Genomic DNA, 15,603 nt, shown 5'->3' on the forward strand with positions numbered 1-15,603 from the left:
GAAATGAAGAATAAACGAGTTTTCAGAGCATGTAGTGTGTTCTTCATCAGCTGGAGATGGAGAGACAGCTATCGTTTTCCCTGCTGCATTTGGCTCAGGCTGGTGCTGAATAGCATGGAACTCTAAATGGCATGGAAATGAAAATGGTAATAAGTTATATAACTACAGACTATTTTGAAATAAAATCAGAAACAGTGAACCGTGTGTGGCTGAGTTCTTCGCTCTTTGTAATTGTGTTTTGGCACTTCGCCTCCCTGAAGCTTGTCTTTGGCTACTTCATCAACTGCCTGATGGTGCTCAGGTAGTACAGAGTATAATTAACTAACTCATTACTAAATATCTTTAACCACATAGGGCATTTATCTGTATGTGTGTGTGGTTGTTTAATCCATTCGTCCTTTTTATCACACGTTTAAGTCTTCACGGGGCTCTCAAATCATTTTTGGCGCAGGATGAATTCTGTGTACATTGCTTTTCTCTGCAGTGGCTCATTAGCTCCTGGTGATGTGCAAACTCCACAATCCTGATAATAAAGCTCTATTAGAGAAGGAGGGGGTGGTTTAATATATGAATAGTTTGAGTAGATGAGATAAAAGCAGTTCTTCTCCAACATTTACTCTTTACAAGCACTTAGCAGTAGCCATCTGTTTTGTAAGTCATTATTTTACAACCTCTGGACCCAAATAGCCTACTTAAGATTGATTCTAAGAAATTAGTGCTTTAAACCCTATTATTAACCAATTATGGGCGCTTGGGTTGATTGCAGTTTTTGAAAGCGGTCTAGTGCTGCCGTCTACTGGTGAAATTATTGGCTCGCGCACAGAAGACGCTTTAAGTGGCTGACGTAAATGGGAAAAATGTTTGTTCCAGGTCATTTATCTAACTTATCTCTGAATTAATATATTTTTATGGAGTCAATTTAATGCCATATATATTTGTGTTTATGGTACCGTTTACACATCTTCACTTGAGAAAACACGGTGGCTATGCTCGTAAATTCTAGAAAACAAACTCGCATTAAGTCCCGCCCCTCTCCCGTCATCCACCAATCTAGACTCCGACAGTTTATCAAGCCCCGCCCGCCTCAGTGTGAGCCTATCAGAATGCGAGGAGCATCTGGATCGGCTTCAGCAGGTGGAGCTCGCGCGGACGGCCCCCATGTCCCGTTGGCGTGCAGGAACCGTGCAGGCGTGGCTGGAGGTGATCATGGCCATGCCGATGTACATACGGGCCTGTGCAGACAACGTTAAAAGTGGGAAGGTAGACGTGACATTGTCAGTATGATGCATGGACACTTGTCTACACCAGTCTATAAAATGATACCCTACAATACACAGATCCTATCAGGTCTGAATGCTTTGGGCTATTTAAACAAGCAGTGTTTGTGAATGTTAGCATTAAACATTCAAATCTGTGTGTGTTTTGTTAGGTCTTGTTAGTTCTTAAGGAAGAGGACCTGGAGTTTGTTTTAGGTATCAGTAATTCAATGCACCGCAGGAAACTCCGTCTGGCCATTGAAGACTACAGGAATGCGGAATCAGGACATGGGTAGGAAACACATCTTAAGACATTAAAAAAAGAGAAGAGAACAGAACAATAATTCCATAGAGAGGAACGCAATTGTTATGGGATAGTTCACCCCAAAATTATGTAATTGTTTGCTTACTCTCATGGTGTTCCAAACCCATAGGGCTTTGAATAATATTCAAAACATTATCTATTTTTAAATAAATTCGGAACACAAGATATTTTTAATGAAACCTTGTATCTGTCTCTCCATTTTTCTTATGTTGTTTCAGCCTTTCTAAAGCAGCTGATCTGGATCACCACTGGGTGGCTCAGGCCTGGCTAACTGATGTAGGTCTCCCTCAGTATTCCCAGTTCTTCCACACTCACCTTGTGGACGGACGTCTCCTACGTACACTCACACGCACCGACCTTGAGAAGCATCTGCACGTGTCTAAAAAAGCCCACCTGAACAGCCTGCTTCTGGGAATACAACTGCTACACACACTCAACTTTGACAAAGAGGTAACACGCACATACTCATAAACCAGAAGAACAGCATGATGGGAATTCCCGCAGGCACTAAACCTTACCAAAAAGGAACAACAACCATCACAAACACACACATCAGAATAGCCCAGTTAGGAAAAACATACCCTGATTGTATAAATGTCTCTAAAGTAAATTAATGAAGCTAAACAACAAATACCCAAATACTGTTTTGCTGCAGATTTTGCAGTCCAGGCGATCAGAGTGTGAGAATCAAAACACAGACCCTGTTGTGTGGACCTGTCATCGCATCATCAAATGGATCAAAGAGATTGACCTGAAGGTACCATTGAGAGAGAACAGCAGTGCTAACAGAGAAAGTGTAGGTGTTGGTATATGGAAAAACATATCTTTTCATTTAGGAGTTTGCTGACAATCTTCAGAACAGTGGGGTTCATGGTGCCATCATGGTGATGGATCCCTCCTTCAGCTCTGACACCATGGCGGCGGCTTTATGTATTCCAAGCAACAAGCACATGGTCCGTCATCACCTGAATGAAGAGGTGAAGGCACTTGTCAGTGCAGCCAGGTAAGACTGTCTGTTAGTATTGTTGTACTGTATGTGTCTGTTTCTAACTCTACAAATGTATATGTCTCAATGAATCAATGTCTCTTTGAATATATTGTCGAACAAGTTCAAGAGACAGTCGAGTCATGCAGATTTCTCTGATGTCTGTGTCTGCAGGGCAGGGCTTGATCAGGAAGTCGAACCTTTGGGGACTCCGCCCACACTTCACCGGCAAAGTTCTCTAAGCAGCTCATCACCCAGCTGTCATGATGATCAGCAGTCTTTAAGGAAGGTGAAGGTACAACACTAAAGCTGAATCATAAATTCTTAAATCTCATAAAAATGCCACATTTAGATGTGTCGGTATTCTGTAATACGATATACCATGATTATGAACATGCACGATATTGTTATCATGACCACTTTTAAAAAACATGAACTATTTATTACAAATTGCATTAAAATTAATGTGAACACATTTCCCAATTGGTTAAAATGCACAACACCGCTATATGCTGTGTCAAAAACGCATTCGCACTCTGATGTAAACAAACCCTACACGGATGAGAAGCACAGGGCGAAACGAGTGTATGCGCTGAAAATGAGGATCAAGGACCAAGAAATGCTCGTTCAATCAAAATGTTCGGTCCGAACATTTTGAGAGGCTTTCCTACCTGCTTATCAACATATGTATTGGCATACCTCTCTGCACACCCGGTTCGCACAGACAGGATACGCCATCAGTGCGATCACGTACGCTGTGCAGACAGAGCGAGAATGGCAGGCAAACATCAACAACCTGATCTTCCTTCCTGGTATTGTAGTACTGTTACTAACTGTACTATAAAGTTTTCTCACCGGTGAATGGCACATGATGTATAGTAATGTTGTGTCTGGTCGTCTGGTCTGTATGTGTATATGCCTTCAGGGGGCATGGCTTTGGATGGCGATTTGCATGAAAGATGAGGCGTACGCTTTCAGTGCTATCAGGTTATAGTTAGCATTTTCCAAGATGTCCTACTGCACCTTTAAATGTGTCAAACAGCCATTCAGATTTTAGTATTTGCGATGTTCATCGCAGCACTGAATACTGAATATTTATTTTTTAAACATTTTTACATTTTAATCTGGACTACAATGTGCCCTAGATGTCGTTTAAAAATGTTTTGATTCTTTATTGTTCGGTCACACTTTACATTAAGTCTCCATTAGTTAACAAAACTGCCAATGAAAAATTCTTTAAAGCATTTATTAATCGTATCATTTCAATTTAAATTGTATTGCTTTATTGTATTTAAATGTTCGGATCTTTTTGTTCTACGTAAAAAAAGGTTTTAAATCTGTTATATTATTACAACACATTTTTGCAATTTATATCAATATCGTGATAATACCGTGAAAAAAATCTTGAGCAATGATCACAACATGAAAATTCAATATCGTCAAATGTCTAGCCCCATTTAAGGGTAAATCTTGTGAAAGTTGTCAAGAACTTGTATGGAGGTATAAAAGTATATTCTGATAAAGAAATTAATCCTATTTTTATTGTTATACAGTATATATAAATATGCATCAATCTATCAGTTTATTTAGTGTTATTTAAATTAAAAGAAGGATTGCAGTATTTGTATTCTCTCATCATTTGCTTGATATTGTGTAGGTTGTACCAAACCTGTATGACTGTCTTTATTCTTTCTAACATAAAAGAAGATATTTTGAAAGAATGTGTTTTTGTTCATACAATGGAAGTCAGTGGACTCCAGTGTTGTTCGGTTCCCGGCATTCTTCAGAATATCGTCTTTTGTGTTCTGTGTGTTCCATAGTTTGAGGTGGGTGAACAATTACTTTAAATGTAGTTAGTTAACTCTTTATCCTTTGCATAAATCTCTTTGCACAACCAGTGTTTCAAGGTTTTTGCTCTTTAGTTCCTTCAAGTGTAGTTCTCAGTAACATTGCATCCTCAGAGAGTGAAAATTTGCATTATTGCTTGAATAATTCTTAAAAGTCAAATGTTTGTAGCACCAGTGAATCAGAAATCTGAGAGATCCATTTTCTTTTTATACAGCAGCAGCTTGGTCTCAGCCCAAAGAATTTCACTGGACGAAAGATCAGTCACCAGAACAGATCCGGGTCATTTCCAAGGAATGGACTTCAGGAGGTCTCGCTACAACGAGAGTGTTGCCCAGTTCGACATTTTTCTGCTGCTGAGCTCACCAATGTCTGAGTCATTCTCCTGTCGAGATCACTGATGAAAAACATGACACTTTCTTAAATCTCCCAAATGGGGTATTTTATTTTCTTTTTTAAGGTGAATGTTGATGAAATCTCAATGAAAGTTCACATTTTGGTTTGCCATTAGGGGTCTTGGCTTTGCTTTGTAGAGCTTATGTTGTTGTTTGTTACTGTAGACTCATTTGTCTCAAAGTGAGGTAATGTTAAGAATCCATTTGAAAGGGCACATACACTAAACATTTATTTATCTGTTTAGATTTTGATGAAATCATTGTCATGTGCTGGTAAGGAATATGTGAGGAAGCAGGGTGAAGCATCCTGACAATTATAACTAGGATTTGTGAGAAATCCACAAAGAAAAATGTGTTAGTTGGATTGTTTCCCCAATAAAATGAATATTTTCACATTTTAGGTGTACATTTTAGAAAACACACTCTGAGAACATTAGATTTAGTATCACAAAATATTGTAAAATGTTTTGTTAAACAGTACATTATTTAAATAAATAATTATTGGAATTTCATGAATTTACCTAAATTAACTGTATATCCAATGTGTTTCAATTAGTCATGTGGTTAAAATCCTGATGTTACAGTAGGTGAATAGCAGGTCCTACTCATGCATAACATAACATTGTATAACATGAACCCAATTTCAAATTTGCCTCTACTCGTACTTGGTTCAAACCTGCTGCTTTTGTGTACCAACTGTAAATCATCTCAATATCATGCAAACATTGCTATGCTACCAACTCCAAGGTCATGCACATTGCTAAGCCGTAGCAGGGGTTAGACTAATCATCATAGTAAATGTGCAAAGATCAAAGATATGACTGTTGTACATTTACATGTTTATTAACATACTTTCTGAAGCAGCGTTCAAGGAGGTGCGTATTTTTTATAAAGAAAGACAGGACAACATGTTCTCCATATAAAAATGGTCTTAAATTTTTGTTAAATCTCTGGTACTTCCCTATTTTACTCCAGGACATTAAGACAAGAAACTATTTTTAGGGGGTTGAAAATTTTTGAAAAAAAAAACAATATCAGCTATTTTTTTATCGCCTTTGACATTGTTGTTTTCTTAATATTTGTTCCTCATATTTCTAGTATCTGATACACATCATACCTGCAATTCCCACAGTTTTCCACACAGGATTAATAAAGTACTTCATTATACTGAGAAAATACATAATACATGTCAGAGCACTCCTTGTAAAAGTTACATGACGTTCCTTAAAGTAAAGTTATGAGGAAGCACCTTGCCTATATGGTCAACCTTTGTCCAATATTATTAACACTACCAGAATCACAACTGCCCATAAAGTAGTTAAATATTGTTGAGCATTTATATTGTTTGTTCCGCTCTAGGAATTTATGTTTGAACCCTGTTTGACATATGGGTGATGCTGGTGATTTGATGTGCACCACCCTGACTGTAGAATGGTGTGATAAATAATGCTAGTATCTTCAAAACTATATAAGCAAACTCCGTGTCATAAATAAACTCCATGTCAGCTTCTCCACAGTCTTCCTAAAGGTTATCAATAATTATTATACAGTAAAAAATAAATAAAACTAGAAATATAAAAAGATTAATGAAAATAAGATAAAAGTTGATTGCAATTTCACTTTTTTAACGTTAGTTAGTGTGCAATGTTGCTGTTTGAGCATAAACAATATCTGCAAAGTTGCGGCGTTGAAAGTTTTTGCCTACAAAAACGGCTCGTAGGGACTACAACGAGTTACAAGTCACGAACCCAAATAAACCCCGCCCCCGGGAATATGTAACGAAGGGGGCGAGGCCATGCTGCGCTTCTTTAAAGGTGGGGTAAGCAATTTCTGGTAGCCAGTGTTGACATTTGAAATCACCAAAACAAACACGCTCCTACCCCAAAAGGGTCTCGCCCCTATTTTGATAGCTCCGCCCCACACATGCCAACGGCAACGATTAGTTCTGTGAAACAAAGCAAAACCAATGTTACTCACCTATCGAGAAGAAATAAAGCAACCTCGGCGCCCGATCGCAGGCCTTCCTGCTCCTTGAGTTCTCTCCAGTGCTGGAAAGCTGATCCGATATTTACACGGCCCTACTTCTTGCCTTATCGTAACACTGTGTCTACACCGGACGCAAACGACAAATCCCAGACAGTAAACTGCTGCCACGTTCTATTTATGATATATTGACACAAATTTCAAATGATTTTCAACGTCGCTTTGTCACGTCCATTGTAGACAGACCGCGACAGTCCTGTCACGTCCGGTGTAGACATGGCGTAAGCCTTCTTTTGTTCTGCAGATGTTTTCCTCTTTTGTTTTTTATACATCATCTCTATCTTTCTGTTGTTGCTCGGCTCTGCTAAAGTCCATCATGTGCACTGATGAGCGCTCTCTCCTCTGCATCATGAGTAGACACGCCCCTTACTGCTGATTGGCTACAAGTTTGTTTTGGTACTCTCCCCGAGTCATTTTCTAAAGCGTTTTTGAAAAAATGCATACCCCACCTTTAAGAAATGTTAATAAGCACCCAGCCTGTTTTATTAAACATGCGCGCGTAGTTAAATCTGTATGGTGAAGCGCTACCCATAAACAGCCCAGAATGGATGAGAAGCACAGATTTTAAAAAAACAAATATATATATATACATATATATGTATATAGATTTAGGGGGGTCCACCAGATATTTTTTTTTTGTAAAAAATAACTATGACAAATCTGATTAAGCTCAGGCAGTTAGGATACGATACATTTCGTTAATTAATTATTTACTGTCATTCATGTGAATGAAGTCTGTTCATGTATCCAGCATAACATCTTTCCAAAACAATGGAAAGAGGCTATAGTCAAAGCCGTTCCTAAAAAAGCAAAGCCTAGTTTTCCAGCAGATTATCGCCAGATCTCACTACTCAGCTGTGTTGGAAAAGTGTTTGAAGGAATCCTCAGAGATGCCATTCTGGAGGATACAGTTATTAAGATCGAACCATCACAACACGGCTTTATGAGGAACAGATCAACTGACACTGCCCTGATTCAAATTCTGCAGCACTGGCATGAAGCACTTAACAGCTCTCCCAAAATGGATATACATGCTGTTTTTGTTGACTTCACTCAAGTTTTTGACACAATTGAACATAGTCGACTGCTACGTTCCTTAGCTGACTTGCATGTCAGACGACCCCTTTGGCTTATTGTAAGGAGTTATCTGAGTAACAGTGAGCAGAGTGTGAAGTGGGGCTCTTGTGTGTCTAACTCCTTTCCAGTTCCAGCTGGCGTTCCACAAGGGGGACTTTTATCCCCTCTGCTTTTTGTCATATGCACAAATAGCCTGGATTCATATCTGCCTCCTTCGGTAATACTTGTGAAATATACTACATAGTTTCTAATGGGATCTTTACCTGGACTCGCTCAGAAGGCCTTGGGTTCTGTAGTGGAATGGGGAATTTACATTGGCAATGAATTGAGTGAAGCCTGGACATGGTAATTAGTGCCAGGAGAGAGGACACCCCCCCCCCCCCCCCATCCCCTCTCTCTCCTGTTATCTCAGGACATGCAATTAGTAGAGTTTCCACCTTTAAATTGCTTGCAGTTCAAATATCCTCTGACTTGTCATGGGATGCCCACATTAAGTACATGCTTTCGAAGGTGCGCCCCAGAATATACTATCTTTGCGCTGCGAAAAAAGCGGGTCTTCCTTGTGACATCTTAGTGCAAGTATACTAAAATTACTCTTACTAAAATACTCAAGGACAGTTCATCACCACTGCAGTGTTTCCTGCCTATGGCTCCAACACCTACTTATTCTCTTCGGCGGCACAAGACATTTGTTGCACCCAGGAGTAAAACTAAACGTCATGAACCCTCCTTTATTCCCTGTGCTCTAAAATTGTTGTATGGATAACTTACGGGTCCCTGATTAGAATGCCTTTTCTGTGAATCTGTGTTATTCATATATATGTGTATGTATGTATGTACATTAGTACTTATTTTTTTATATATATAATGTTTTTATATCAGCTATCTTGTATTTGCTTCATGTTAAGTAATGATTGTTTTGGAGTATGTGTATGTTTTGACACATTTCAGGGTTTTGTGCTACAATATCCTGTCATGTCAAACTTTAAATAAAACTAAACTAAAAAAATATACCATTAAGAGCCGTGCATGCACAGGCGCCTGCGCGATCCTCTTCACTAATATCCTCTGAGTCTCAATCGGGCTCAGATTGATAAGAAATATAGAAGACTCCATTGTTTACAATACAACTGGAGCACATGCTGCTGAGGCAAGGGGCGGGACGTTTTGACGCACACTAGAGGCGGTTTAGCCAATCACAACACACTGGGGCACCTAACCAATCGCGTATTTCTGAGGGAGGGGCTTTATAAAAGCCGGAAATGAGAAGCGCGTTTATCAGAGAAGGGACAGAGTGGTGTGTAATAAAGGTAAATTATGTTTTTTTTTTTTATCAAAGCATTAACACATGACTGCACCCCATAAACACAATCAAGCCTAGAAAAAAAAACAGTCAACCACCCCTTAAGACTTGGCTTTTTAATCAGTTATGAAACTGGAAACCCTGATAGCCTAGTTTATGATTTTATTTAAAAATAAAGTTTTGATTTTCTCTGTACTGTATATGGAGTTCTTATATTCATCACTGTCTGTTTCACTGGAAGTCTGTAAAGTTTTATGGACCATCAGCGTCAGAGGATGGGGAAGTTATGCCCCTCAGAAGTCAGAACACATGGGCGGGGCAGGAGCCCGACCAGGTCTGTTAAAGGGTTAATTCTGGACTGCATGGACAGGAAGATGTTCAGGTCTTTGACACTCAAGGCCAAACCGTGTTAAGAAATTTAAGTAGAGTTGGATTAAAAGTTGTTTCATCCGGCATTTAAACAGGTTTGGTCTCCTAAAACACAAGGAAGGGGATTTTCTCGGTAAGATTTATTACAATCCCAGTGAACTTGAAGTTTGACTCGTTTTTCTGGAACTTTTGTTACTGTTTACACGACTTTACATAGCGCGTTCGGTTTTAAGACTCATGTCGTGTGGAGCGTAATTTGTTGTTGTAAATGTGTCTTTATACGTTTAATCAAATATTTTCGCGCCTTACAGCGTGATCATTCTGCTATCTATAGTGTTTAACAGGACGTCTGGTCATGTAAAGTTGCATTAATCTAATGTTTGCATTAAAGATATTTAACTCTATAAAGATCGATGTATGTTTTATGTCTCAATTGACACGTAAGTTATACACGTTCAAAATATACACCGATTAGATTTTCAAACGTTGATGCTTAAAGGAACAACAAGAAAGAAAAATTTGCTTGCACTTGCCTTCATACTTTTCCAAACTTGTATGACTTTCTTTCTTGCGTGAAGCACAAAAGAAGATTTTTGGTAGAATGTTAAACATTGATAGCCTTACGGCCATTTACACATTTTTAAATGTTTTTGCATTTTGCATAAAAACTAGGAGCTCAAAGTTCGAAACACATGGAGACCTTTTGTCCATTCCTCTTGCATTTAATCATAAAAGTGTATTCTGTGTGAACTCCCCCTTGGGTGTCGTTTTGAGTACTGTAAATGATGACATAATTTTTGGGGGAACTCTCTAAGTTCACTGATGCTGGAATGTGAGTGTACTTTCCCTCTAAAATACAGCTACCATCTCAAATGCTGTCTAATAAGTTAGCTGTCGCCAGAGTTTCTGGGCCCCTGGATGCTTTGAGCTCCCTCTGCTGAACTCTTTTTCCCCTGTTACGTGCCCCTTGTAATGTGATTTTATGTGGCTCTATTTTTTTCCCCTTGTCTAATCTGGCTACAGTGAGGATTCACTATCATAATTTTATCTGTCTGCATGCTTAGACGTGCAAGGTAAATTCTGTTATGTATCTATTTCAGGCATGGACACTTACTAAACCTTGTTTATGCATGTAGGAAATTACACTCAAGATGTGCCGGGATGAAATTATATCTGTCCATCGAGACTTTAAATACTCTTCTGGAATACAAAGACAAAGCTTATGAGCAACTGCCCACATTTTTCCATACACGCAAGATAACTGATGAGTCACAACTCAAGGAAATGGATTCCATTATAAACTACCTGGCTCTACATGTACAAGATTTACACTGATCTGAGAGCGTGACTTAATGTTGCTACCATGCTAAGAAATTATTAAGGGTGCGGTAAAATCGCTTATCCCAGACCTGCCTGTACAGATAACCAATACCAGGAGCTGTATAGGCATGGCACAGCAGTGTTATGATGAGCTTTCTTTAGTGTGTGTTTGTCTATTAAACAATAAAACATTGTTCGTAACTTTAGACATTTTTGGAGCTTGGAGCTGCCTGGTTTTCACTCTAACATGCACCTTCCAGAGCAGAGATGAAATTTCACCGAAGTCTCACTTCACCCTTGAATCAAACTCTTTCTTCCATTTTTATGCACCTGTAACTAAACCTGAGCTTAAGGGGCACTTGCTTAATCTCATGGAAGCAAGTTAGGCAAGCCTAACATCATGTCTACTGATGTGTGTGCACAATAAATATGCTTTGATAAAAACCTTATCACTGCTGAAGCACAGGCTGGGTTACGCTATTTTCACACAGGCTTTATCAATGGACTGGGCCTGGCTCTTGGACGTTGATTGATATAACACTCTTTTATGATAGTCTGTCTTGATTATTCAATCACTTTGCTGATTTTATTTTTTATTTTTTTCACAGAGCGGGTCAGTGCTCCAGAAAAAAACAGGAAAAATGAGATAAGGTTTTTAGACTTTTCAACAGGCACAGGACAACAAACAACATATCCAGAGGAGATTCCAGTCCATGGTAAGGTTTGGATGTTAGCATGTCCTACAGCGACCAGACTCCACCCAGCCCCAGCAGGACCAGCGGCAGTAACTCTGGGGCGCAGTATGCTACTGCTGCGCTGGGCGTGGGCCTCATCGCTCTGGGGATAGTCATGATTGTGTGGAGCGTGGTGCCGGCAGGGTCTGGAGGGAACAGCTCCAGACCAGGCATGGATCAAGGTCAAGTTCGGGAGACCTCATCCGTGGCGTTTGTCCTAGTAGGGGGAGGAGTGGCGCTTCTGCTGCTGTCTGTGTGTCTGAGCGTACGGAACAAACAGCGGGCAGCCAGGGGACAGGAAGCCGGCACCGCTAACACACCGGAGGAGGGGGCTACGTGAGTACATACTGTTAAATGCACACCCAGGTGATGGTAAATAGGTCAATGACGTGGCTGATTTTTTTTTTTTTTGTCCTATTAATGTTTTCAGAAACACATAAAAATACAATTCGCACATATAGTGACCTGAATACACTTCATGTTTTTTTTTTTGGAAGATTCTAAATTAACATTTTAATTTTTTTACTTTATTTTATGATGTCATATAGACCCATTTGGAATAGACGTCACAGTTACGGCACTTGCTTCTGTGCGTGGTAACAAGTGGAGGGAAAATGGATCAAATTTATGGAATAAGAGACAAACTAAAATTTTGTGCCTTTGGACGTCAGAAACGGAATGCAAATCAATTTAATGCTCTCGTCAAAGACACCATTTGAAGCTAAACGCAGACATTTAAATGGACAGACTATGGATGAAAACTACTATGATTACTCTACTTTTAAAGCATAAATTTGTTTTAAACAATAGGTCTACATAATATTCACATATGCAGTTCATAGGGGGCGTATTGTTTTATCCCTATAGTTACAGCATGAAATATTATTTTAACCTGTTACTATTAACATTTTACATAACATTTGTTTCTCACAATTCTGACTTTTTCTTTCCACAAATGCAAGTTTATATCTCCTAGTTTGAATTTTATAACTCAATTTAACTCAACAATAGTGAATTTGACAATTCTGAGGAAAAAAAGCCAGAAGTCTGGGATACGCATGATTCTCAGCCGAGGGGAAAAGAAAGAATGATAAGTTATTTTTTCTTATCAGAATTGTGAGATATAATCTCGGAATTGCGAGAATAAAGTCAGAATTTTTAAATATAAACTCAAATTTACCTTTTTTTTTTTTTTTATCCTTTTATTCCATGGCTTCCATAGACTGCTACTAATTTTCTGCCACCAGATAGGCTCTGCCCACAAAAAATGTCTGTTTTGTTTGTAAATACCGAATTGGTCTATATGACAGGCTTAATGCAACTCTCCTGATATCATAATGAAATAAAGATTTGGTCCAGAAAGATTTCTTATTATTATCAATGTTGAAAACAGTTGTGCTGCTTAATATTTTTGTGAATACCATGTTTTTGTCAATGTCACTTTTTTAAATCAATTTTATGCTTCCATGCTGAATAAAAGTATTAAGCATTAAGTCTTTCTGACCCCAAATGTTTTGAATGATAGTTTGAACAATAATGAGCTGAATATGTTGTGTATGGTTGTAAATGTGCATTTATTTTTGCTTCTAGGATGGAGCAACTAGCTCAAAACTACACAGTTCCCACTTACGAGGAGGTGGTAATGAGTGGCCAGTATCCCATCAGTCAGTCCTCAGAGCGACACAACAGCATCACCCAGCTGCCAGCCTATGAGGAGCTAGGGGAAGATCAGCAAATTGTGGAAGACGGATTCAGCCCAGCACGCAGACCTTCATCCCAAATCGACCCCAGCACTGGAGCGGGCGGCCGAAGAAACAGCCGTCCCGGGCGCAAGCTGATTCCCCTTAAAATTAGGCGCATTAAATCTGACAACCTAAGAAGGAAAAGCTTAAGCGATATCCAGCAGACTAACGTGTTCACCATCGAACCCCTCACACCGCCTCCACACTATGACGAAAAGCTCCCTCCACTTCCTACAAACGCACAACAGTGAGGTTTACTGGAGATTTACACTAACGCTGCAGCGTGATGAAGTGTGCCTACCTCCTTTACAAATTACTACTGCACTGAACTTCATATTACCCCTCTGGAACGGATGTGCCACTATCAGCAGCACAAAGAAGGCAGTAGTATGGAAAGGTGGAGAGCCTTCATTATATCTTCCTGTGTTGGATGAATATTTCCTGTGTAGCAAAAAAAAAAATTGTATAAAGTTGCAGCTGACTGGATTAAAACTGAAATGAATTTTTGAAAGATGTTTACTAAACCACTGCTGGTCTTTATGTAGGATGGTCTTGTTTTTGCTGTCAAACTTGGAATTCAGCATCCAAGCTGTCCAGACCTTATTTCATAGGACGTCCACTAGAATTTCAGAAGAGATGTGAAACTGTAAACTGTGAGTCACATCAGCACTATTGCATTTTTTTTGCACTGATATGTGTTTGTGTCGGGTGTGAGTGCATGTGATTGTTTTTTTTTTTGTAAAATTTCCATGAACTTTGCTTTGGTTCTTGTGTTGGCTTTAACTTTCTGTGTTTGTGTGTAAGTATGGTTGTTCTTAGTGACCTTGTTGCCAGAGTGACAAACCGTGAGGTCATCAGTATGTGTCTGTTCTCATGGTTTACGACAGAGAAGTTCTTTGACCCTGCATCTGCCTTATATCACTCTCTCACCAACACACACCAGACACAGAGAATTTCTTGTCTCTGTTTTTCACTAACTTTGATACATAAACACTCAGTCTTTTCATCCCTTTATTTTTAACTTTTAATGTTGATTTGTGTGAAGACAACTGTGTTTCTTAAAGAGCAGCTGTGGCATCTCCATGCTGTGAGGTTCAAGCTCCCAGTCATCTGTCTGCACTTGCGTTACTGCCCTAAACACTCCAGGATTTTCACATTAAGACACACCTGTAGCTAGTTATTAATGAAATCAGTGTTTCTTTTTCTGGAAGTTTTGCTGATGCCTCTGCTGTTAGACAGACATGGATGGAAAAATGTTGCTGAATCTCATGTGCTATTTAATGATATGTTGTATGCTTCTTCTGTTTTTTTTTTTTGTTTTTTTTTATTTGTTTTTTGTTACTCTGTTTATAATTGTAAGCTAGTATGGAATGAGAAATAAAAACAGGTTGACATGTGGATGTATTAGATCTAGAATATTAAAAAATATATATTATGTCATGAGGGATGCTAATTATACTTAAAAAAATAAAGTGTGTGTGAAAAGAGACTCAGAATAAATTATATTCTCTTGAGAACTTCCTGTATTTTAGAAAGATCAAAAGGAATAAAAAATAATTTCAGAAATGAAATTGTTTGCTTTGTTTTGAATCTCTATTCATGAAGTTTGTTACCAAAAAAAGGAAAAAATAAAGAGGTGACACAAGGAAAGATTTCTTTTTGGATTCTAAATTCTCCAAAAATGATAAATTTATAGATGTACTGTTTATCCATAAAACCTACTGCTATAGTCTAAGACCTCGAGAGTAAGTGAATTACAGACTTTCTGAGCTGCCAGCAAACTAGCATGCCAATCATGCACATTTTACAATGTTGATATTTATTTGTTTTAATATCAGCATTTACTAACTTTTATTTTACAGGGAGTGTGCTGCAGATAGTCAATAACAAAGTAATTTAAAGTAGTAATCTGGTTTTATACATGGACCCAGACTGTAAAGGGTTTAAATCAAGGGCACAACAGCACATTTGCCGAGGGGTATGCGAGATCAGTGTTGGCGCCCCCCTGGATTCTAGTAGCCCATTACACTGACTCCCGCAGAAAACTTTCTGCAAGTCAGTGACCAAAAGCCCATTAACTAGCTTGTTCATGGAAGGATACAAACTCATCAGGAGTGAAAAAAAGTGGGAAAAGGGAACGGGTTAACCCCTTTAACACCTGATGGCAGACCCCAGACAGAACACATTTTTTTTTATTATTTTTATTTTT

At 38.8% G+C, this 15,603-nt stretch overlaps 2 protein-coding genes across 3 annotated transcripts in view; both read left to right on the top strand.

The window, feature by feature from the left end:
* LOC306849789 (kazrin-A-like) overlaps nt 1-5,204 on the top strand; it is a gene marked incomplete at its 5' end in the record, with an annotated part of 34,148 nt that extends 28,944 nt beyond the window's left edge. The window contains 7 exons of the mRNA XM_079385103.1: nt 1,055-1,260; nt 1,430-1,548; nt 1,800-2,031; nt 2,237-2,338; nt 2,418-2,584; nt 2,741-2,861; nt 4,629-5,204. Coding sequence (XP_079241229.1) covers nt 1,055-1,260; nt 1,430-1,548; nt 1,800-2,031; nt 2,237-2,338; nt 2,418-2,584; nt 2,741-2,861; nt 4,629-4,787 — 1,106 coding nt within the window. The 3' untranslated portion in view covers nt 4,788-5,204. The remainder of the gene's footprint in view (nt 1-1,054; nt 1,261-1,429; nt 1,549-1,799; nt 2,032-2,236; nt 2,339-2,417; nt 2,585-2,740; nt 2,862-4,628) is intronic.
* A 3,965-nt stretch (nt 5,205-9,169) lies between these two features.
* On the top strand, nt 9,170-15,037 carry LOC306849286 (transmembrane protein 51-like). Of its 2 annotated transcripts, none has more exons than XM_079384216.1 (3): nt 9,170-9,236; nt 11,527-11,988; nt 13,243-14,955. In XM_079384216.1, the coding sequence occupies exons 2-3, from the start codon at nt 11,654-11,656 to the stop codon at nt 13,643-13,645; spliced, it is 738 nt and encodes a 245-aa protein (XP_079240342.1). In that variant the 5' UTR covers nt 9,170-9,236; nt 11,527-11,653; the 3' UTR covers nt 13,646-14,955. The 2 variants fall into 2 exon arrangements, with proteins under 2 accessions (XP_079240342.1, XP_079240341.1); XM_079384215.1 differs by lacking the exon at nt 9,170-9,236 and adding an exon at nt 9,562-9,731 and having other exon boundaries at nt 13,243-15,037.
* Nucleotides 15,038-15,603: the final 566 nt, after the last annotated feature.

The sequence above is a fragment of the Barbus barbus genome (genome assembly GCF_936440315.1).
Source record: "Barbus barbus genome assembly, chromosome: 29".
NCBI classification, from domain to species: domain Eukaryota; kingdom Metazoa; phylum Chordata; class Actinopteri; order Cypriniformes; family Cyprinidae; genus Barbus; species Barbus barbus.

Coding starts and splice junctions, on each gene's coding strand:
- LOC306849286 (XM_079384216.1), top strand. CDS start 11,654: ATGTCCTACAGCGACCAGACTCCACCCAGCCCCAGCAGGACCAGCGGC. Junction 11,989..13,242: donor ACACCGGAGGAGGGGGCTAC/GTGAGTACATAC, acceptor TTTTGCTTCTAG/GATGGAGCAACTAGCTCAAA.